We start from the raw sequence: 23,156 nt of genomic DNA, 5'->3' as shown, positions 1-23,156 counted from the left end.
TAAAATTAAATTAAAAAAACTTAATAACTTTTATGAAATAAAACTATCATGCATATTATGGATTTTGAAATGGATTGTTGAATAATAATATATTTTTGTGCATATCTTTTTTGATAAGTTTGATGTTATGATTAATTGATTAAGCATATATATAAATATATATATATATATATATCTATCTATTCTATTATAATAAGTGTATACTATACTATATGAACAATAATGAATAGTAATTTTCTTATTTTTGTTGTGTAGTTACGTTTTTGCCCCTGAGTTACTTTTACTTTTAAACCAATAAAAAACTCTACTTTTATTTTTACGTTTTTGCACCTTCATCTTCTAATACCATAAGTATTAATTGCTAATTTAAAGACATGCATGCAAAGCATGTGAATTAATTTATAAGCACAAAGATCGTATGATCAAGATGTGCTAGCTGATATTTTTATTTTTCTATATATATATATATATATTTGTAAAAAGAAAAAAAAAAGATCGGAGCAAGAAGACGAGAGGAAAAATAATAATTCAAACGTATGTAGTACCTACATGTATATATATATATATAATGTTGTATATTTGATTTTAAACTAAAATATAATTTAACTACAAGCGTAGATTAACCATTATGACATCTGACCAGAATATACTTGTCGAAAGATATTATACTTTACTAACTTATTATTATCTAAAGATATTTCCTAAAATTTACTCTTTTTTTTTTTTGCATTATATTATGCATTAATTAAATTTTTTTTGTAAAATATTATATATATTTTTTATTAAAAATCTTATCTCACCCAATTAGATAAACGTGCTTTGCATGTTACTCCGACCTAGTATATATATATATATAAACAAGAGAAAAAGTTTTGATGCATATGCAAATTGAGTTCGAAACTGATTCCATTTCTCCTTTGAAAAAAAAAAAAAATTTTTTTTTGAGATTTTGCCTTCAGCTTGGCTGGAAAGAAAGATCATCCCTCTACCCTGTTTGTATAAAGTATAAAACAAATTGTGACAATCTCTCAATTTTCTTGTTCATTTTTCCTAAATCCCATGTTCTCTCCTTAATGTTTTCCCAACTGGTAATAAAAATAAGGTCATTTGGGAAAAGAGTTATGCTATATAAGTCACTTTTGTATATTATTTGGACACTCAACTTATATGATTGGTTAAAATATTTATTTTACATTAAAAAAAAAAGTGATAAGTGGAGTGCATAAAAAATACGCAAAAGAAACTACATAGAAAATAAGAAAATTATTAGATACTCATTTTGTGAGACTACTTAATAATTACTCCCACAATTTGATGTTATATCCACAAATCATGTGAATTATGGGACTTTAGACGTTTGGTTAGAAGCAATCATCTTCACTAATTTCTCAATTTGCAGGGCAGAAAACATGGTTTCAAAAGCAAATTTGCAGTGATTGCCCTTCTGCAAATTTGGATTAGGCATATCAGAAGCGGCATTTTTATGCAGTGAGTGGGGAATTTGAATGATCTGCTTAGGTGGTAACTAGTCCCCAACCCCAAGATCAGCAACATGGTATGAGTAGGGCTCAAAAAGGAGTGAACCCAACTCCGGGCATCTTGGAAAAAACCTGTGTACGTAGCAGGCTCCTGGAGAAAAACTCTTTGTGAGAAGTGAAGTGCTTTTTGGTTTTTGTGCATTTTATTTTTGTCAAGAAAAAACTGAGGAATTTTTTATAGATGAGAAAATGCTTTGATGTTTAATATCTATCACTCCCTAGAACTCTTGGCATTTTTGGATATGCCCGTCCCAGAACTACAAGGCGTTAAACCTAAGAAAGCAGATTGAGATATTGATAAATATATTAAATATGAAAACAAAAAAGCCAATAGACATTTGCCGAGATATAAAATAATCAGCTGTTCGGCAGTTCCTAGTAAATAATGAAGACGAGAATCAATGGCACACGGTTCGTCCTCGGAAGTGTGCAATGAAATGGTACCAAGCCTATCCAATGTCTTAACCGTTTTCATTCATTAACTTGATAACAGAAGCAGTGTCAATGCAGAGATTGCAGATGCAAAGAAATGGGACCAAAACCAACCTCGCGCTGGAATACCCTGTACCAGTGCAGAGGAGGAACACAAATTAATTTATGAGGAGGTAGCACTATTGATAGAAATAACGAATCCAGTAGCAAGAAAATGCATTACAGAGAGTAGAAAATGTAAATGGATTATATATAGATGGTGAAAATGCTCCCTTTTCAACTCTCTGAGCTGACTATACAAGAAATTCCATTGTAACATTTTAAGCCCAAGGGGGAATAAACAGTGTAGCAGGGAGATTTTCTTGAATGAGAGTTCTTCACATTGGTTTGGTTCAATCAACTTTTCAACCATAACCATGTGTCAAATTGGGTGTAGAGGGTTTGCGCATTAACCAAGGTCAAGCTAACTGAGCCATTACTCCATGAGAGTCAAAGACATACTCTGAGACTGTTAAGTAAAAAACAAATACTAATTTCATTTCATCCACCCCTTTTAGAAAGGATTTGGATTTTCAAAACCTTAAGAAATTAGTCTGCAGGGTAGTGTGTAAGAATATAGTGTTCACTGCAAGTTAAAGATTGTAGCAGAAATGACATCTCCAAACAAACTGATTTCCTGTTGAGAGTGAATTCTCGGTGCAGCATAATAGCTTATCATATTTTGTAAAAAGGGAAGAGAAGTGCTATGTCTACAAAGAGAATTACAAAAATCTACTTTAAAAGCTGATATAGCTTGATATGATATAAAAAGAGCTATAACACTTAATGTACTGTGTCAAGACACGTCAGTTTATAAAACAAATTTTGTAATTCTTTTCATGGACCAGGAATTTCTCAAAAAGGAAAGATAGGATGCACTGCATCCAAGTGACTTCAACTCAGACTCAAAAAAGTTAAGTGATCGTGTGTATGGTCAGTTTCCTTGTCCATATACTGAACAGGTAAGACTTTGAAAATGGAGAAGAAAGTTACTATTTGCCTCAGCTTCTTCAACCCACCCAAGTGATGGTCGAGAAAAGACTCTGTGTGCTCTTACAAACACAATGTTTCTGAGATTATTTTTCTATCCAAATTTCAAAGGCTAAAATATAGATCAATTGCAAAGGCAAAACCAAGACAAGAGTAAAATAAAAAGCGTTTTTCATTGAAGTAAATGGTTCTCCTCAACTAGTGTTTCTCATAACTCAACCTAAAATCGAAGCTATATGTTGGTTCATCCAGAAGAAATGCGAAGGAGCAGGTCAGAGTAACTATCCTTCAGAAGTCTTCTAAGCAAAACTTAGAGGGTAGTTATGGAAAGGTAAGACATAGTTGTTGCAGAATTCCTCTATCTCAAATCACCCTTGGACAAATTGGACAATGCTCTAGAATGATTAACGTGTCTTTAATAAAAGCAGGATATGTGTAATACAGATTAAGGTCTACATCCTGTGAGTCTTTTTTTTTTTTGGGTAAGATTAAGTTTAGTTCCACCCTGAGTATACAGATGCTTATGTTGTCTAAGATGTAAATTGAAATTCATTTCGTATGCTGCTTATACATTCTTTTGACCCTAATAAATTTCTTCATTTGGATATCACCCTCCAATAAATATAGAAGAAATAAAAACCATGTCCAGCAAGATATTAGCATTTCAATATGAAGTGACAGAAAGGAATAAATCGAGACTTGATTTGTTTTTTCGCAATTAATTTTTCTGTTTTAAGAGACTGGTTTTCCATAATATTTTCTCCAATAAATTGCCATTGTTTTGAAAGAGAGGGTTAGAAAAAGACTATGGACTCAGCGAACCAGAATCCCAGATTCGTGAGATCTTAGCATTAAACAATTGCTTAGAAAAAAATTACCCAAACAAAGCCTGTTTCATCAGGTATTAAGGAACCTCATACCTTAAAAAACAAACGCGATGTATCTGCAGCTGAAGATTCAAGTCCATGAAACCCAATATCATATGCAATGCTCCCATCAGCCTTAAACAATCCAAAATTTCTCTCAGAAGCTGCCCCGGACTTTAAATCTTCATTAAATATTGCAAAAACATACCCTTTCACTACTCTTTTTGGCATAAGAGGAGTTCCTTTCTTCTTTGCAAGCCTTTTCCGCAGGTTATAATTATATGTCCTTGCATTATTTACTGTGGCTGCAGCTTCGTGGTCATCCCCACGTGAAGCCCATCCAGTCTCTGTAACTATGACTTCCATGTTTTTAAATCCAGCATCTTCTAGCGCTGCATATGCTGCATCAATCTGTGCATCAAGCATGTTATCATAATGCAGTTTGGTTTTCGGATCATAAATCCCCTGGGTTGGTTGAAAAAGAGCGTAATTAATATCAATATTCTCCGGATCACTCATATAGGCCAGGAATGGATAGGCATTTAAACAAAAAGGAGAACCAATTTTTGAGAATAACTCCAGGAGCTGCTTCATATATTGTACAACATTATCATTGAATATACAAGAAGAGGGAGGATAGGAATTAGCAAAAACAGCCTGGGAATGTGCCGTGGTAATCTGAATCACATCATCCAGATGAAGCTTTTGTATTGCACTGTAAAGATTTTTCACTGCACCCACAAGAGCTTCAGACGATTCATCGTCAAGCACTCCTAAAACTTCATTGCCCACAGCAATGCCACGAATCTTTGTCTCAGGAAGGAACGACTGTACATTCTCTTTAATCCAACTCATTGCATTATCCTCACTGGTACTCATATTTTTCAGGAATCCATTTGGAAGTCCAACCACTAATTCAAGCCCAGTTCCACTGAATGCCTTTAAAACACTCTGATCAGCATCGTAAATTCTTATATTTTTTATTTTTGCTGCTCTGAGAAGAGTAGCAACTTTATCAGGGGAAGGAATGTTATCTGCAATTCTTCCATAATTTATTCCATAGGTTCCAGTGAATCCTTGCACTGTCAGAGAGGCTAGGAAAAAAAATCAAACAAGCAAATGAAAAACAGAATAAGCTTCAATACGCCTTTGTCATATTGTTCAAAAATCGATGAAAACAAACTTAGCCACCAGATATTACATCTAAAATCTTTGAAAATATGGCCAAAAGAAATTAGGCTTCCCCTTTTTCTTTTTATGGTAATGGGTGCAGAAGCTTATGCTTTCACAACCTGCTATTCAGTTTCTACCATAGCATACATTCATGAAACGTGAAATAAAAACCTTGATCAGTAATTCAGTATTTCAGATCAGACGTGACTTTTTCTTCTTCGAAACTTTATAGAGACTAAGGAGACATCGACGAGCATGTATGCATGACATAATACATCAACTTTGATAGAAGTTTTGCGTTGACACGACATGTGGAAGAATAGAGAATTACAGAGAGCATCTTAACTAATTCCAAAAGTCATCGAGAGAGAATACTCTTAAATCAATAAACAGGTAATATATGAGTCAAAAAGCACTATAATAATACATAATAAAAGAGCTTAATTATGCTAATAAAGACAACAACAAGAAGTACTATGATCGAAGAAATCCTTAAATGGCAAAAAAATTATAAAAAGGAAATCCTTGGCAATCCTGAGTTTCATGGTAAGTCGATCTCTCTCACTAAAAATATTAAGACCATGACATTAAACTAAGGCTCGGTTTCTGGTAAGAGAGACTCTCAACCTATTTTATTTTATTATTATAATTTTTATAAATCTCTATACAAAATATAATAAAAATTTTAAAATTTTAAAATCTTTAAATAATAATAATATTAAAAATTAATATTTTAAAAATATTTATTTAAATATTAACTTATTATCCAAACATAATCTTAGAGGCCAATTACGGTTTCTTCTTAAATCTTGTCGACTCCACTGACTAATTGACGTGTGGGCCGTACATGATATACGATGCTGACTTAATATATAATTTGGATGAGAATATATAGTATGAATGGTAAAAGTCTCTGCTACGAACAATCACGGATAGCAACAAAAATTGTAAGGCTCGAATACATTCTACGTTATCTCATAATTATTAAAAAAATTTAATTTATTTTTATATAAAATATAATAAATAATTTAATTTTTTTTTTAAATTTTAAATTAAATATTATTAAAATATAATATTTTTATATTAATTTTCTTCATAAATTTAAAAGAAATATAAATTATTTATTATATTTTACTTAAAAAAATTTAGTAAAGTTATAACAATAAATAAAATGAAATGTTTTAAATAACCAAACATAACCTTAACTTTATCTCAATTCATCCGATCCAACTCCAAATGATAAATCGACTCAACAATTAAATCCTGAGAAAATAAGAAAGACAAGAACTTACCAACTCGGAAGAAGAACACGAACACGGTAAGAAACCGGACAAATACCCACAAGCTTTTCATTTTCTGGGAGAAGAAAGCATCAACAAATGATTCAGTTTTAGATAAAAATCTTCAAGTGGGATGGTGGGATGGGCCAAGGAAAGAGAAGAATCTCCAAGAGTCCAAGGGGTAGGCCTTCAATGAAGTGCTTCTTCTTCCTCGGGCATGCCATAAGACAAAGATTCCCTCTTTCTCTCAATAATTGACACCCTTTCCTCTCCAAATCCCACTTGGATTCTCTCTTGAGAAAACTCTCTTTTATCTCTCTGTATGCAAGGGATTGAAGAAGAAGAAAGAACCAAAAAAAGTACGGGTCTTTGGGCGGTCGTTCTCCGTGGCTCGGAAAGAGGGAGAAGGGAGTTGTAACACTGAAGACGTGTGATTTTATAGTGTTGATCTTATAGGTCAGCGTCAGCATGTAACTCGACTAGTTGGGAGTCTGACTGTAAATACAGAGGTTTCCGCGTTGCGTCCTAATTATGGTGAACCTTTTTGTTTTTTAGAGTAATGTTTTAAATATAGTTACAAGGATTGCAAATTCTCGTACTAATTTCCAATAAGAGCTCCATCAGAAGCCATAGAACGAAAATGCATTGGCTTTAAATGCAACCATTTTCAGAATGAATTACATTGATCTGGTAGCACCTTCCAACCTTGCAGCATTGTAATGTTTCTGCCAGCCATAGCTTTCACACCATGAGAGGTGGAATTAACATGGGATTAAAATTTAAAAAACTTAAGATCTAAATTAAATAGAAAACTCCAAATTTCATATTTTAACTAAAATTTAGCACCAAATCTTCAAGCTATTTTCACTTTTTGAGCTTTGGAAATTTCCCAATTGCGAGCATCTGACACAAAAAAAAAAAAAAAAAAATACACGTTAACATGCAACTTAAAAAAGTTGAATGATAGAATGTAACGTGATAAGACGGCTGAGTGGAGAATTTATTTTCTTTTGATTAATGACTCGAGAATCAATTCCAAGGGCCTTCTTTTTTTTTTTTTTTTTTTTTTCTAAAGAGTAATCTAAATTATAAATTTTAAATAGATAAATTTCATACAAGTGCTTTGTAAAAAAAAGTATGTTCCATTAATAACGAATAGTTTTTTTATATTTTTTTAAGTGTGGTCTATTTTTTAACAAAGATTTATATAAGGGTAGTGATAGGCTTACTACTCATCTACTATTCATCTATTACTTATGTGTATTTCAAGTTTATTTTTTTATTTTTTTCATTTTCTTTTAAATATTTTTTTAACATCCTTAATCATTAAGAAAAAATTAAAAAAATATATAACTTTACTATTATCGACTTTCTTAATTATTAAGTAAAATAAAAAAAATAATAAATAAATAGTAACAGAGTGGTAATGCTATTATTTTCCTTTATATAAAAGATGAAATGAAACTATTTATATATCCGAGACTTTAAAACATTTTTATGCAATGGTAGGAAGCAATGGTACTGAAAACTTAGGATGGAAGAATAGTCTTCTTAATTAATTTGCCTCAACCGACACTAATCACTACTTCATCTCCTGATTAAGTATTGTTTTCATAATTGTTTTTGGTAATCTTTTGAGAAAGAAACCAAAAGCTTTTCATCAAACGGCCTTATAATTTATTTCATAAAAAGAATCCCAATGACTAGACTCGATTGATTGTTGTTGATTCAAGCAAGTTTACGCACAAAAGTATTGAAAGGAAAATAAAGAGAAAAGGTGGAGAAGACAATGAGATGAGAACATGTAGCATGTACTTTATATTAAACTGCAATATCTGAGTTAAAATGATTAACTTTAGAGCTGGAGATATTAGAGTTTGCTTAATTATTAAGCTGAATAATTAATAAAAGTTGTAGCTTTTTGGCATACTATCATTATCGATCCACGTATAGGGGAATCTCTCTCTCTCTCTCTCTTTTTTTTTTGGGATGAATCCACGTGAGCATTGCTCTCTTTTTATCAATCTGTTCCCATTCACTTTTCATTATGTTGGGAAGCCTATTCACTATTTCACTGTCATGGCTTTCAATAAGCAACCCACTCAACTCTTTTTTTTTTTTTTTTTTTTTCTTTTTTTGTAAACTAATATGTAGAGTAATGATACATACAATACTCTTCATAATACTTTTCACGATACATGAGATAAAATAAAGATATTTTTATAAAATGATATTATTTTTATATGATATTTTACAATAATATTCTTTATTATAAAATATGATTATGAAATATGTTGTAAAAAGTATACTGTATTTATCATTTTTCTTGTAATTTTTAATAAATTACAAGTTTGAATGATTTTTTTTTTTTTTTTGGGTTAATTTTCTGAATAAGCAAAGCCAGTTTCTAGTTTCGTGTCCAAGGGCTTTGACCCAAAAAGCAGCCCACTCGATTTTTTATTTGTCATTATTCATTTAAATATTTACAGGCCATAAAATTAAAAAGCCACTTGTCTAAAGAAGTACTCGCGGAAATTATGTAATAATCGGCATTGATTCGTACCACTGCAACGTGCTTTCTTTTCGTTTCATAACCCATCTCCTAGGCCATACTCAGCAGCTCAGCCTCATCATTCGGTAGACTCTTCTACCGAGGAAGGTTAATTGCTTACTCCGGTGTTGTCCTTTCACTTTTTTTTTTTTCCTTTTTTTTAATAAAATACTATAGTTGTAATCGTCACTATATAAATATCATGTAATTATTTTTAAAAAAATAAATAAATACAGAATTTATATAAAAAAATAATAATTATTTAATAATTATAGATCTTATTTTTTAAAAAAATAATTACACAGGACTTATGTATTTAATAACTATACGTAATATTATTTTTTTTCTATATCTTTTTTTTAATTATGTTATATACAGTTATTTTTACGTATTTTTTACATATTTTACTGATGTGATTAGTCAAAAAAATTATTTTATATTGAAAAAAGTGACACAGTTAATCAGATTAATGGAATGCATAAAAATAAATAAAAGTGATTGCATATGAAGTTTATATTTTTTTTCTTTTTTTTTTTCTAATTTTCTCTCTCATTTCTGAAAATTAATTAGGTGTGGCCTTTTGTCTATTACTACCAATCGTGTGTATTTTATGTTTTTATAATAATGTAAAATATAATTATAAGTTTGCAAGGGTGCATACTTTTATTAGAAAAAAGTAAATTTTATTATTAAAAAATTAATTTTTTCATATAAATCATATATATACTTTTTTTTTTAAAAATAAATACACAATATTTATTTGTTTTATGATTATAAATATTATTTTTCTTATTAATTTCCTAATTAAGATCCTCAAATTCGAAGAAGAACTTAAAAAGACCTTCATCCCGAAATGTATGCCTCTCGAGTCTCGATATTGGAATCAGCCTATATTTTGGGCTTTAAAAAGACCTTCAGTGAAGAACATGCACGATATCTTGGATAATGGATTGAATGGGCCAATCTTGTATCATATGGACCTTTATGATGATGGCATTACTACTCTCTCATTGAGATGCTGCTAATCCTTTTATTAGATGACAATTATGTCCTCAAGCAATCGAGAAATGACTACATCAGATTACAGGATACAGAATCCAGCAACCTTATCCTCAAAACATCCAAACTGCCAATACCTCTGCCTTTTCTTTTCTTTTTTTTCCCACCAAAAGTACCAGAAAAAAAAAGGTAAAAAGAAAAGCAAGAAATATGGCAACACCCTTTCTCTCAACTGCAAACACCTTTCATCCTTCTCCTCTATCCTCTTCAGCATCTTCTTCTTCTTCTTTATCAACATCCCCATCATTCTTTCTCCCTTCCACCCAGAATGCAAAGAGAAAATTAGCTTTATGCAAGGCAGTCAATGAATCAGCACCACTCTCTCCGAATCTTACCAAAAGAAGCCTTTCTATCTGCTTCATCACCAGCTTTGGCCTCTTGTTTTCTAGTAAAGGCTGCCCCAGCGCAAATGCAGCAATTCTAGAGGCTGAGGACGATGAGGAGCTCTTGGAAAAGGTCAAGAGGGACAGAAAGAAGAGGCTTGAGAGACAAGGAGTCATTAGTTCATCCAACAAAGAAACAGGTTCTTTACATTTTTCAACATTTAAGAAAGCTCATAAACTGCATAATTCGACTTTGCTTACTATGTTACTGCATCAAGATTTTAGTTAAACTTCACGTTTCTATTTTTGCGGGCACTATTGAAAATTTGATTTACTAACCACTTACTAGAATGCAGGGAATTTTATATTGGGATGATATAATTGATTAAAATAGAAGCCTAGCAATATGTGGCTCTGAATTCCCACTTAATTCAGCTTGAAGGAGGACAAAAGCCTAGCTTTTATGATTCAGTTCTCCATTTTTGTTCCAGATTTCCTTTTCGGATTTGATTCATGGGAAAATAAATTGGTCAAAATATGTGGCTCTGAATTCCCACTTAATTCAGCTTGAAGGAGGACAAAAGCCTAGTTTTTATGATTCAGTTCTCCATTTTTGTTCCAGATTTCCTTTTCGGATTTGATTCATGGGAAAATAAATTGGTCAGGATGGTTGTGGACCTCCATAAATCGCATAATCCATTCTGAAGGATATAAATCCATAACCAATCAGAAATTTAAGTGCAAATATTGGTTCAATGTGTTTGGACATTCCCACTGTAGAATAGAAAGTACTATGATTCAAAGATTTGGAAAATAGGTCGAAGCTGTGTGTGCTGATTTGTATTGCGCTCTCATCACCCTAGAGTTGGAATAATTCAGCATAGAACTAAGTTGTGACACTCGCTAGTTTCCTTCTAAACTACAGAAAACTCATGTTAAGCCACGACCATCGGATAGAGGTCTCAAGCCAAATCCCAAATATCTGGGAGGAGGTTAGATGTGCGACGCAAGTGGACATAAAGACGTAGTGCATGGATTGAGTCCTAGCAGTTGGAGATATTTATGCTTGATGTTATCTTTCTGTTGCATTTTATTTCAGTTAGTACGTGGAGTCAATGTCTGTTTTTTCATACGTTAGGTGTCGGCTGCTGGTGTTAGTGGCCTTAGGTTGTTCCTCTGTTTTCGGCATTCTCTGTTTTCAGTTATGAACATGGTTTGCTATTTAAACAACCGTGGGTTATCAATAAAGAGCAGAAAAAGAATTCCTCCAGAAAACTGTGGTACATTATTACCCGAAGAGAATATTTTCGTGAGCAATCTAATTACAATTACGCGAAACCTATTATTGGCCTCAGACCCAGGTTAATGGGAACCAACAAGGAACATTTGAACAACTGGAGTCTAGGCTTGGTGCAGTTCAGGAGGGACTACATCGAATGGAGTTTGGTATGAATGACAAACTTTACCATTTGGAGAAAACTCTCAATCACCTTTCGAATGTTTTGCTCTTTAATTCAGAGTCCTCAAGTCATCCTCAAGTCATGGCAATCACCACCGAGAAAACCAAGAGGAAGGTCAGCAGATCGTCTAGTCCAAATCAGCCAAGCTAGAATTTCCATGATTCTCTGGAGACGTTCCAACAGAGTGGTTCAATCGGGTGGAACAGTTCTTTGATTACTAGGGCACTGCCAAAAACCAAAAGGTTCCCATGGCTGCTTACCACCTTGAAGGAGAGGCCAACCATTAGGTAGTGGATTCATAGGACATTAAGGGAAGAAGGACATGTGATTTCGTGGGAAAAATTCGAAGATGAATTATGGGCTCGCTTTGGACCATCAAGGTGTGAAGACTTTGATGAAGCTCTCTCAAGGATAATGCAGCTGGGGACATTAAGAGACTATCAGCACGAGTTTGAGAAGCTCGGCAACAAGGTGCATGGATGGACACAGAAGGCGTTGGTGGAGACATTCATGGGTGGCTTGATGGCTGAGATTGCTGATGGAATTCGGATGTTTAAACCACAATCCCTCAAGGAGGCCATTAACTTGGCATGGATGAGAGATGAGTAGCTAGCACGACAGCAGAGGTTCATGCGACCACCACCTGCAAGAGCTTCTCAATCTCTCCCACAAACCACTCGTGTAGCTCCGGCTACCCCTGCGGTGGACCTGCGGCTCCAATCAGGTGTTTAATATGGGAGGAGATGCAAAGGATAATAGCTCAAGGTCTCTGTTTCAACTGCAATGAATGTTTCACAGCAGGACATAAATGCCAAAAAGCACAATTGTTAGTCTTGGAAGGATATGTAGGAGTTGGCAACATGAAATTGGAGGAAGTCACTGATCACCATACACTAGACGAGGACCAAGATGGAGAAACGAGGGAGGTGTAGGAACAAGAAAGTGAGCCCGAAATCACCTTACATGCATTAACGGGATGGTCTGCGCCAAGAAACATGCGCATGACGGCTAAGATGGCCTCTCACGAAGTTGTAGTATTGATCGACAGTGGGTCAACGCAAAGCTTCATCAGCAATCGATTGGTGAATATACTGAGATTACTGATAGTACCCATAGAAACATTTACTGTACAGGTGGCTAATGGAGAGCGGCTAGTGTGTCAAGGGCTTTTTTATAAGATACTAGTAAATTTACAAGGCACTGATTTTTACCTCACCCTCTTCTCTCTACCCTTATCAGGACTTGATTTAGTACTTGGCATTCAATGGTTGGAAATGCTGGGTTCTGTAATTTGTAATTGGAAGCAATTAACCATGAAGTTTATATGGGAGAATCAAGCCAAACAGCTGCAAGGAATGGGGGAGCAAACCATTGAAAAAGCTACCTTAAAAGAAATTTCCAAGGAATGCTGACGGGGCAATGTGTTGCTTGCAGTATGTTTTTCGACAGCCACAGAAACCACATCATCAAGTGCGGCATATGACAGGAAGCAGCAAGTTATGAAAGGGTTATTAAAGGAGTACGGAGAGGTTCTAGAATCCTTCATGCGTGCCACCAGTGCATGAAGTGGATCACTTTATTACACTCAAGGAAGGCACCGAGCCGATTAATGTATGGCCATATTGATATGCTCATTTCTAGAAGGAAGAAATCTTAAAAAAAGTTCAGTAGATGCTGAATTCCAGCCTCATTTGTCCGAGCACTAGTTCATTTTCGTTGCCAATACTATTAGTGAAGAAAAGGGACTGAAGTTGGAAATTTTGCACTGACTACCGCGCACTCAATACCGCCACTATCAAGGATTGATTTCCCATTCCAACATTAGACAACATGTTGGATGAATTACATGGCGCATCATACTTTACCAAGCTCGATCTAAGGGTCGGATATCACCAAGTAAGAGAAAATCCTTCTGACATATTAAAAACTGCTTTTCGTACTCACAACGGTCATTATGAATATTTAGTGATGTCGTTTGGCTTGTGTAATGCACCCTCTACATTCCAAGCTATCATGAACTCTATATTTCGACCTTATCTTTGAAAGTTTATTTTGATTTTTTTCGATGATATTCTCGTATATAGTTCTTCTTGGGATAAGCATGTGATGCATGTTAAACAAACTTTGGAGATTTTGAGGCAGCATAAACTTTTTGCCAAGGCAAGCAAGTGTGCATTCGGCTAGCAAGAGTTAGAATATTTGGGACACATTGTTACGCCTCAGGGAGTCAAGGTCGATAATCACAAAATTGCATCCATGGTGGCGTTGCCACAACCAACTAATATTTTTGAATTACACAATTTTTTAGGCTTGACAGGATATTACAGGAAATTTGTTCAGAATTAGGGCATCGTCTCTCAACCCCTTACCAATCTACTCAATAAAGGGCAGTTCGGATGGAACAAGGAAGCCGAAGGAGCCTTCATGACTCTTAAGCAAGTGATGACCACCACACCTGTTTTGGTGATGCCAAATTTCAATGAATCTTTCACCACAGAAATCGATGCTGCAGGAGAGGGAATAGGCGCGGTCTTAACTCAACAAGGCAAGCCCATCGCCTTTATGAGCTTTGCACTGGAAATTACCAAAAATCATGGTCAACCTACGCCAAAGAGATGCTTGTAATTGTGGAGGCTATACGCTTATGGCGACCATATTTATTGGGAAGGAAGTTTTTCATCAAAACCAACCAATGCGGCCTAAAATATTTTTTGGAACAATGTTTGGTGACATTGGAGCAACAAAAATGGGTAGCCAAATTAATGGGCTACGATTATGAGATCACTTATCGCCCAGGCGTGAGAATTCAGCTGCGGACGCCCTCTCACGCAAGCCCAACAGTCCGGTCCTTAAAAATCATTTCTATGTACCTGCAGTGACCATGTGGGATGAAGTTCGGAAGGCATATGAAGGAGATCCATATATTCAGTGAAAAGATCAATTGACCAAGACTCAAACCGAAGGGCCATATACACAATGCGTTATTCTACTTCAAAGGCAACGTACTCATTCCTTCCCAGGGGGAGTTGTAGAAAAGGCTGTTACACGAGAATCATGACACAAAAATTGGGGGGCATTCAAGAGTATTGCGGACATTCAAGCAGCTGACTCAACAATTTTATTGGCCTCAAATGTACCGAGAAGTCCAAGAATATGTCAAGCGATGCGAAGTATGCCGAAAGGTGAAATACGATACATTCTTACCTACGGGACTTCTCCAACCTTTGCCCATTCCATGCCAAGTATGGGATGATATCACTCTCGACTTCATTGAAGGATTGCCCATGTCCCATGGCAAGGACACAATATTGGTAGTAGTTGACAGGTTAAGTAAATTTGCACATTTCTTAACTTTAGCTCATTCATTTACTGTTAAAGGTGTGGCCGAAAAATTTGTTGAAGGAATTATCAAGTTGCATGGCCTTTCAAAATCCATCATTAGTGATCGTGATCCAATATTTATTAGCAGATTTTGGCAAGAATTTTTTCAAATGTTAGGAACCAAGTTACAACTTAGCTCCGCCTATCATCCGCAAACCAACAAACAAACAGAAGTAGTCAACTGCTGTGTGGAGCAATATCTTCGGTGCTTTGTGCATCAATGGTAGCACAAGTGGAGTGCCTATCTTCCTTGGGCTAAGTTATGGTATAATACAACATACCATGCGTCAACGGGAATTACTCCATTTCAGGCATTATACGGGCATCCGCCTCCCTCAATCCCACTTTACCATAACGTTTTTCTTCCGTCAACAAAGTGGATGAAAATCTGATGTCTAGAGATGAGTTACTATAGCAGCTCAAAGCCAACTTGGAAACCTCCATCAACCACAAGAAGCAAACGGCTGATCAAAAGAGGCGGGATGTAACGTTCAAAATAGGTGATATGGTGTTTCTTAAGTTGCATCCCTATCAGCAACAATCAATTTTTAAACGTGCCCACCAAAAGCTTGCCAGTCAATTTTATTGGCCTTATCCTATGATAAAAAATGGAGCAGTTGCTTATAAACTTCAGCTACCAGGAGGAGCCCAAATTCATCCAGTTTTTCACATTTCCCTCTTAAAATTTTTGTTTGGAGAATGTGCAATGCCTTCTACTGAGTTGCAACCCATAACTGATGAAGGGGTGATCGTACTCAAGCCTCGGCACATTTTGGATACTCAATGGGTCAAATGGGGCAAGAAATTTGAAGAAGAACACTTGGTTCAATGGAAACATTTACCAGCGGAAGAGGCCACGTGAGAGATGCACCAGTCATTGCTTGATCAATTTCCAGATGTAAACCTTGAGGACAAGAGTCCACCTGGTGGGGGAAGTGTTGTTAAGTCGCGACGATCGGATAGAGGTCCCAAGCCAAATCCCAAATATCTGGGAGGAGGTTAGATGTGCGACGCAAGTGGACGTAAAGACATAGTGCATGGACTGGGTCATAGCAGTTGGAGAAATTTATGGTAGATGTTATCTTTTAGTTGCATTTTATTTCAGTTAGTACGTGGAGTCAATGTTTGTTATTTCATATGTTAGGTGTCGGCTACTGGTGTTAGTGGCCTTAGGTTGTTCCTCTGTTTTCGGCGTTCTCTGTTTTCAGTTATGAACATGGTTTGCTATTTAAGCAGCCGTGGGTTATCAATAAAGAGCAGAAAAAGAATTCCTCTAGAAAACTGTGATACATTCTCACCCGAAGAGAATATTTTCATGAGCAATCTAATTACAATTACGCAGGACCTATTAATTCAAGACCTGGAGAAAATTCTTTTCTACACCCTGACACTTACGATTATAATGTGTGCTAAACTTAATGTTCATGTTGGGTTTCTATTGTTTCCTGCACAAACTAGACCAACTGAGCTCGAATATGTTATGGATTCCCCCCGGCTGCAATGAATCTTCCATGACATGTTCCAATTTCTAACAAGTACTCACCTTGAAAATGATGATTTTTTTGTTTTTTTGTTTTTCTTGCAGGATACCTGCAGGATCTGGTGTACAGGCTGAGCAAAGTTGGTCAAGCCATTGACAATAACGATCTATCTATAGCTAGTTCAGTTCTTGGGGGAAGCACCAATACAGACTGGGTTAAGAATGCCAATATAGCCTTCACCAAGGTCACCCCTGCACCATAACGTTATCACTTGCAAACCACATATGTTTCTCCCCCCCAAAGCCCAATTTATGAAAATCACAAACCCCGTGGACCTTTTACTTTTTCAGGTTTATAATCAAAAGATCACTTCTTCCTTTACTTTTAAAATTGCAAATGCCGTGACAAAGATGTGATTTTCAGAGTGAGTCTTTTGTGAAGGACAGCATGATCTCTACTTCCACTGGTATATATGCTAAACTTCTGATTTTGTTTATTTTTTGTTCCTTCCCTTCTATACAGCTGAGTTCTAGTCCTGAAGAGAAGACTGAAGTGGATACGTTCAATTCCTCATTGGCTTCATTGATCTCATCCGGTGGGTTACTGACTATGGCTGAATGTGCATTGCATTCCCACATACATGATCCACTGCTGTCATCCAGCAGACATGGAAACATCAGTCTCAGAATGATTTTTTTAAAGACCACAGTATAGTAATACATCTTTAGGACTCACATGACTTACCAATCCTTTTACTTCGCAGTTACTCGTAATGATGTTGAGTCCTCCAAACTTGCTTTTGTGTCGTCAGCAAGCGCATTTCAGAAATGGACAGCATTAACCGGGCTTACCGCACAGCTTAAGGGGCTTTGAACAGAGACCAGAGTTTTTTTTTTTTTTTAATCTTTTATTTTGAGTTGGCTTTCTTCAGTTAATCGTCCAACCTCTTGCTCGTGTCATCCACTAGCAAGCTGTCTTCATAGTTTCAGTCAGCCATTACAAGTCCGGATCAACTGGCTATGAGTCGTAATGCTCAGTTTGATTGAGCTTTGATTTTGAGTATTGCAAATTTTGCCGTCACCATTCTTTAGAAATTGGATTAATTGAATGGAGGTTTGTTGTTTCTGCTGAACCCCTGCTCCACAAGCCTGCGTTTACGGAGGACACTGGAATTTGTTACTAACTAAATGAGGGTAAAGCAGTTGAGAGTGTTACATTTCTCCAGATTGTGTCCTGTGTCTGATTGATCTTGGCCCATTTATTATGGCCGCCATTGCTGAGAAGTATTCCAGCATATAGAAAAGGGCACATAAGTAGCTTCGAAACAACAGGTAAAGAAGAACTTCATGTTTTAGTTTCCCCTGCATGCTCCCAACGAGACCCCCTTAAATCTTGAAGAGAGGAATTCCAGCACTCTGTTTAAACTAATGGGTTTCAAGGTAACGGTCCCAAGATAAGAAAATCCCGATAAATAGCCATCTATGCTTGTCTGGGTTTGCCTTTTAAGGCTTGTCTTGCCCCAGAACCTGCAACATTCATAAGCCAAATCACCTGAAAAAGTAGATTCCCAGCCATCAAGGTTAAACTAATATGTTTCAACGGTTTCAGGATCTCCATTATTACAGGACTGCATAACAACATCACATTACAAATATCTTTACCCCACAATGTTACAAAGGTCACTGCAAGCTACACGTTTCTCAGTACAAGAGAACATTATAGGCCTAATCAAGGATCGTAGAGACGGATGTTCCACGAACAATCAGAGTGTTAACATTAACAATATCAATAACATTAAACTATGGTCGTCTTCCCACAGATCTAATTGGATGACAAGCCAGCATCCAGTTAACCTACTTTACGCTAGAGGCTTGTCACGAACCTCATTGCCATGGTTGCCATTTTCAATAACTTCTTCAACCTTACTGCGCTTTTCAAGAACATTTGCATCGAGCTCATCATTGTTATCTTTCACAAAATTCTCCTTGATTTCTCCATCAGATCCAAGAGCACTTTTGTCATCTTTCTTTTTCCCCTCTCCTTCCACTTCATCTTTTCTCTCATCAGCAGTAGCATCAGTTTTGCCTTGTTCCCGAGATCCATAATCTTTCTCTGCCTCAACCTGGGGTCGCTGTGCCTTCTCTAGATTGTTTGTACTCTCCAACTTAGCATTTTCATTTTGAGTAACTTCAGAAGTACCCTCAGCTTCTTTCCCACCAAGTTTCCCTTTTAAAATTTCCAGCCCTGCTTCTGCAGTATCTTCCACTTTATTGTTACTTTGATTTTGCTTATGGAGATCCTTTTCCACCTCTGCACCTGCATGATCCTTAATTTTATCAGCCACTTGCATGTGTTCTTCTTTTGTATCCTCAGCTCCTTCTGGCACAGCTTCTTTCTCTTTGTCATCCTTCTTTGGAGCTGATGATTTTCTACTCCGTTTCTTCCGAGGCCCACTTTCGAGCGGGAGAGATGCCTTGGCCTTCTCGTTAATCCTTGCTGATCTCCTTGGGGTCTCACCAGTGCCCCAATCAAATTCTGAAACTGCTGGACCACCAGGGTGTGCTTTCAGGTACTGTTCTAACTGTCTGTGCTTAACGATCTCCTCCCCTGTTGGTGATGTGAATATGATCTCATTTTTCTTTGGGGTTCCACCTTGCTTGGGAAAAAACTGCAAATGACCACAGATCATTGTATGCTACTCTTACTTAATTGACCAACACAAAAAAATAACAATCCATTGGATACATGTGCGATACAGAAAAATGGAAAATGGCACAGAAACCAACAGTAGATCAGAAAAACATGCAGAATTAAAGTTTTAAGGTTCAAAGACTGTAAATTAGAATACTTTCAGCAGCAATTGCTAACCTGGTGCTGCCTGAAGATTAAATCCAAGAACAATCTCCCACAAAGTGAAGCTTAAATGTATTCTATTTTGGTCATCAACCAGCAAATCAATCCTCTTACATCCACATTATATTCTACTTTTTTAACTGTCAATCACCCAAATCACTCCTAAGATATCGCACAATGTGGATGATAGTCCTGCTGGCTGCAACTTGTCAAATTAAGTGCTCGTTCATCCAGAAAGTAATAATTTGATTCCAATTCAGATATTCAATTGGTTTAGAGGGCTGGAAGTCTAGATGCGGAAATTGAATAAGGGACAAAGCCAAATGGTTTTTTTTAAATAAGGAACGTTCAGGTGGTATTACCATTTCAATGAAAATTTCCATGGAAAAGGTATACCCTTTGCAATAAAGTCTATCTTTGAGTTGTTCAAATAAGTAAAAGACCTTCCGTTTGGTTAACCAAAACCAAAAATCTCATCTCATCTCATCTCAACTCATCATTACAACTTTTACAAATCTACATACAAAATATAATAAACAATTTAACTTTTTCAAATCTCAATAATAAATTAATATTAAAAAATTATAATATAACAATATTTAATTCATTAATATTCAAAACATCTCATCTCATCTGTGTAACCAAACGGGGTGGATGTCATCTTGTATGTGCTTTTCTGGGTAAGTAATGAGATTACATATAAATATATATGTATATATATATCAGCAATATATATGAGGTCACCCCAACCATGGTTGCAAATTTTATTTAAGAGCACTAAATGTGTTTATTCAAGTGCAATAGTATTAAACTTCCTATTTGAAACAACAGCAAGACATGGACCAAGACTCTTCGCTCATAAATACCTTTATCAATTAGCTAGTACAGCTTTGGTTCTCCACCAATTGCTACCTTTATCAATTTGCTATGATGGCATATCAGTATAGTACTATATTGTATTAGCATGAAGCATGGGAATGGATTATCAAGCTGTCATAGCTTCTAATTTTTTGTCGATTGAGGAAAAGAGGGTAGAGGAGTATATAGATCCAAAAAGGATTAGAAAAACTTTTATATCCCTGGTTAAAAGGATCAGAGAATCTGCTCTTTACCTAAGGCGACCAGTATATATACCTGCAAAAGTCTTACCTTTATTTTTTAATGTAATTTAGTTCATTCGCCCGTTTATGGGGTTAAGAGATGCCAATTGATCAAAGATCATTGAAATCTACATATATATCAACTTTTAAGCTAAAATTCTATATATCCTTACTGGGAACCATCACTCTCAGGCTTAGACCAACAAAAAATCTTTGAATTCACTATTGAATCAAACGAAGCATGAGCGTAAGTTCTTGAGGTCATGCATGTAAAAATTCTTGAACAGGGAGAGAAAGGAAGGTGAGAAGGAGGCAGGGGAATAAAGTGAACGACGACATTACAAATGAAATACATACTCTCAAAAGATTTAGAATAAACTACGAAAGAATATATTTACTCATATTTCACCACAAATTACCGGGACACCCACAACCCTGGCTCGCTAGCGTACTATCGCAACAGCACCAAATTCCACCGCAAAAGCACACAAAGATTCAAAATAAGCCAAACCCACATCAAATTTTCCCATATAAACGTTAGTTGAAGCGCATTTGGAACGGAAAACTCAAGAAATGAAGACCCCAGAATTTCATACACAAAGCAGAATAGAGCAAAACAAAGCCCATAGAAAGAGGAGAAGTACCTTCTTCTTCCAACCAGCAGGAGCAGGGAGTTCCACCGAAACAACTTCCTCTCTTACGCCCTCCTCCACTGAGCTCGCCATTTTCACCTACCAAATCATACAAATATTTCTAATAAACGCAAGTACACAAATTAATTAAAAAAAAAAAAAAAAAAACTTAAAAACAAGGAAGAAGAAGTACAAAGAGCGGGCCTTACTTTCACTCTGTGTGTAGTTTATCTCTAGTTGGATGAGGAGGAGAAGGAACAAAATTATATGAGAAAGAGCTAAATAAGCTAAGCAGAGGGGTCAGACGGGACGTGTGAATCCGAGCTATCTTCATCTGAAGCTAAGACTGGGACGCCCCCTCCGGAGCCTTTTGTTTTTGTCTTTCGTTTCTGTGTTGGGCACCTGGGAACGTGACGGCGCGTTTCCGGTGTGACACCTGTCCTGGTCCCAATGCGGGAACGGTTTGGATAATGTTGGTTAAATTGGGTCTAAAGATATTATTATTAAATTATGAAAAAAAAAATGTAAAATTAGACTACAAATTCAAAAATAAAATATAATAAATAATTTTTAATTATCTAATATTATATAATGAGAAGATAAAAAATAATAAAAATTAAGATAATAAATAACGTTATTTAAAATTATTTATATCATATTATATTTAAATTTTTCTTCATAAAATAATATAATAATATTCTTTATTCAAAAGATTTTGAGTAAAGCTAATATGCTGCCACGGTACCGTTAGCCCATTTTGGATTTTATTTTTTTATATTTTTTTAATATATTTAAATATTTTTAAAAAATATATCAATATATTAAAAATCATCATTAAATAAATAATTAATTAATTAATGAGGGTTCAACATGAGCAGTGCATTTGGTGCGACTAAGTAGTTTTTTCCAAAGATTTTTAAACACAGTTTTTGTGATAAATGTTTTAAGACATTTATAATTAAATATTTTTATCGTTCTTTCAATTTCACGTCTTATATTTATTAAACACGTATAATTTTTTTAAGTATTTATATTTTAACTGAGGAGTATTAAATAATATTATTTTATAAAAATATTCTCAATTTAAAATATATTATATAAAGGATTGTAAAAAAGTTATAAATTTTGTTTTAATATTCATTCCCTTTCTTTATTTTATTTTTGTCAAACTTCTATGTTGTTTGGGTGATTAATATTTTGATGAATCGATTCTAACATATTGATACGGTGACGGGTGATGGATATTGGCTAGATGGGCTTCCTAATGGCCCAGTCCCGCGGTTCCATGTGGATCGCAGAATTATTTTTTGTCACTTAAAACTATATTTCAACCATACACCTATAGAGTCCAAATTTTCAATAGCACATAGGACTTTTCATTTCAAATTAACTACTCCAATATAATTATTCTAAACACCATAAATCTCAAAATAAATATCAACCTTAGAAAATACCAAATCGACAGAGCAAAACAAAACTACTAAATAAAATTCTCTAATAACCAAAATATTCTTTTTGTACTTAATCAACTATGCTCATGTAGCCTTATACATGCTTTTGATTCTTGATCCTGATCAGCTGGAACATTCAAAATATTTAAAAATATTATAAAGATAAGAAGTGAGTTATTAACAACTCAATAAATAAAAAACATATACTAGTATGTAAACATAAATCTTTTTAAAAAATTTAGAATGCAGAAACAAAGCATTTCAGTTTCAATATACAGATCTAAAAAATAGTGTCATCAGAATATCAGAACGATAGTTCACATGTTCATATTCATCATAACATGATTAAACATTATCATCTTATCATATCATATTATATCACCATATCATATATACCATGTTTAATATCAGAATATTAATCTTTCCCTTATTCATTCTCGAAGTCGCGAGTGTGCACACAAAAAAGAACATGTAGAAAAATCACTTTATTTTCAAAGTGGGTGTCTTCATATAAGAGATGTTAGTACCAAGCATATAACAAAATATA

At 35.0% G+C, this 23,156-nt stretch overlaps 3 protein-coding genes across 4 annotated transcripts; 1 reads left to right on the top strand and 2 right to left on the bottom strand.

Moving 5' to 3' along the window:
- Positions 1-1,824: 1,824 nt before the first annotated feature.
- Positions 1,825-6,775, bottom strand: LOC122305149 (glucan endo-1,3-beta-glucosidase 14-like). Of its 2 annotated transcripts, XM_043117482.1 has the most exons (4): positions 6,331-6,775; positions 4,074-4,959; positions 3,920-4,000; positions 1,825-2,100 (listed from the first exon to the last, which is right to left on the bottom strand). In XM_043117482.1, exons 1-4 carry the CDS (start codon positions 6,389-6,391, stop codon positions 2,040-2,042), a joined length of 1,089 nt encoding a protein of 362 aa, XP_042973416.1. In that variant the 5' UTR covers positions 6,392-6,775; the 3' UTR covers positions 1,825-2,039. The 2 variants fall into 2 exon arrangements, with proteins under 2 accessions (XP_042973416.1, XP_042973415.1); XM_043117481.1 differs by having other exon boundaries at positions 3,920-4,959; positions 6,331-6,767.
- Positions 6,776-9,989: 3,214 nt separating this feature from the next.
- Positions 9,990-17,797, top strand: LOC122305148 (thylakoid lumenal 16.5 kDa protein, chloroplastic-like). The gene is made up of 4 exons (XM_043117480.1): positions 9,990-10,451; positions 16,678-16,817; positions 17,096-17,168; positions 17,337-17,797. Exons 1-4 carry the CDS (start codon positions 10,079-10,081, stop codon positions 17,444-17,446), a joined length of 696 nt encoding a protein of 231 aa, XP_042973414.1. The 5' UTR covers positions 9,990-10,078; the 3' UTR covers positions 17,447-17,797.
- A 367-nt stretch (positions 17,798-18,164) lies between these two features.
- On the bottom strand, positions 18,165-21,529 carry LOC122305146 (methyl-CpG-binding domain-containing protein 11-like). Its single transcript, XM_043117479.1, has 3 exons — positions 21,368-21,529; positions 21,171-21,257; positions 18,165-19,241 (listed from the first exon to the last, which is right to left on the bottom strand). The coding sequence occupies exons 2-3, from the start codon at positions 21,249-21,251 to the stop codon at positions 18,432-18,434; spliced, it is 891 nt and encodes a 296-aa protein (XP_042973413.1). The 5' UTR covers positions 21,252-21,257; positions 21,368-21,529; the 3' UTR covers positions 18,165-18,431.
- Positions 21,530-23,156: the final 1,627 nt, after the last annotated feature.

This window comes from Carya illinoinensis, chromosome 3 (assembly GCF_018687715.1).
Source record: "Carya illinoinensis cultivar Pawnee chromosome 3, C.illinoinensisPawnee_v1, whole genome shotgun sequence".
NCBI lineage: Eukaryota > Viridiplantae > Streptophyta > Magnoliopsida > Fagales > Juglandaceae > Carya > Carya illinoinensis.
Note: the sequence above shows the minus strand (reverse complement) of the source record. Positions and strands in the feature narration are given on the sequence as shown.

Coding starts and splice junctions, on each gene's coding strand:
- LOC122305149 (XM_043117481.1), bottom strand. CDS start 6,391: ATGAAAAGCTTGTGGGTATTTGTCCGGTTTCTTACCGTGTTCGTGTTC. Junction 4,960..6,330: donor CGTGTTCTTCTTCCGAGTTG/GTAAGTTCTTGT, acceptor TTTTTTTCCTAG/CCTCTCTGACAGTGCAAGGA. Junction 2,101..3,919: donor CATCGCGTTTGTTTTTTAAG/GTATGAGGTTCC, acceptor GCACTGGTACAG/GGTATTCCAGCGCGAGGTTG.
- LOC122305148 (XM_043117480.1), top strand. CDS start 10,079: ATGGCAACACCCTTTCTCTCAACTGCAAACACCTTTCATCCTTCTCCT. Junction 10,452..16,677: donor TTCATCCAACAAAGAAACAG/GTTCTTTACATT, acceptor TTTTTCTTGCAG/GATACCTGCAGGATCTGGTG. Junction 16,818..17,095: donor CCAATATAGCCTTCACCAAG/GTCACCCCTGCA, acceptor CCTTCTATACAG/CTGAGTTCTAGTCCTGAAGA.
- LOC122305146 (XM_043117479.1), bottom strand. CDS start 21,251: ATGGCGAGCTCAGTGGAGGAGGGCGTAAGAGAGGAAGTTGTTTCGGTG. Junction 19,242..21,170: donor CTGCTGGTTGGAAGAAGAAG/GTACTTCTCCTC, acceptor GGTCATTTGCAG/TTTTTTCCCAAGCAAGGTGG.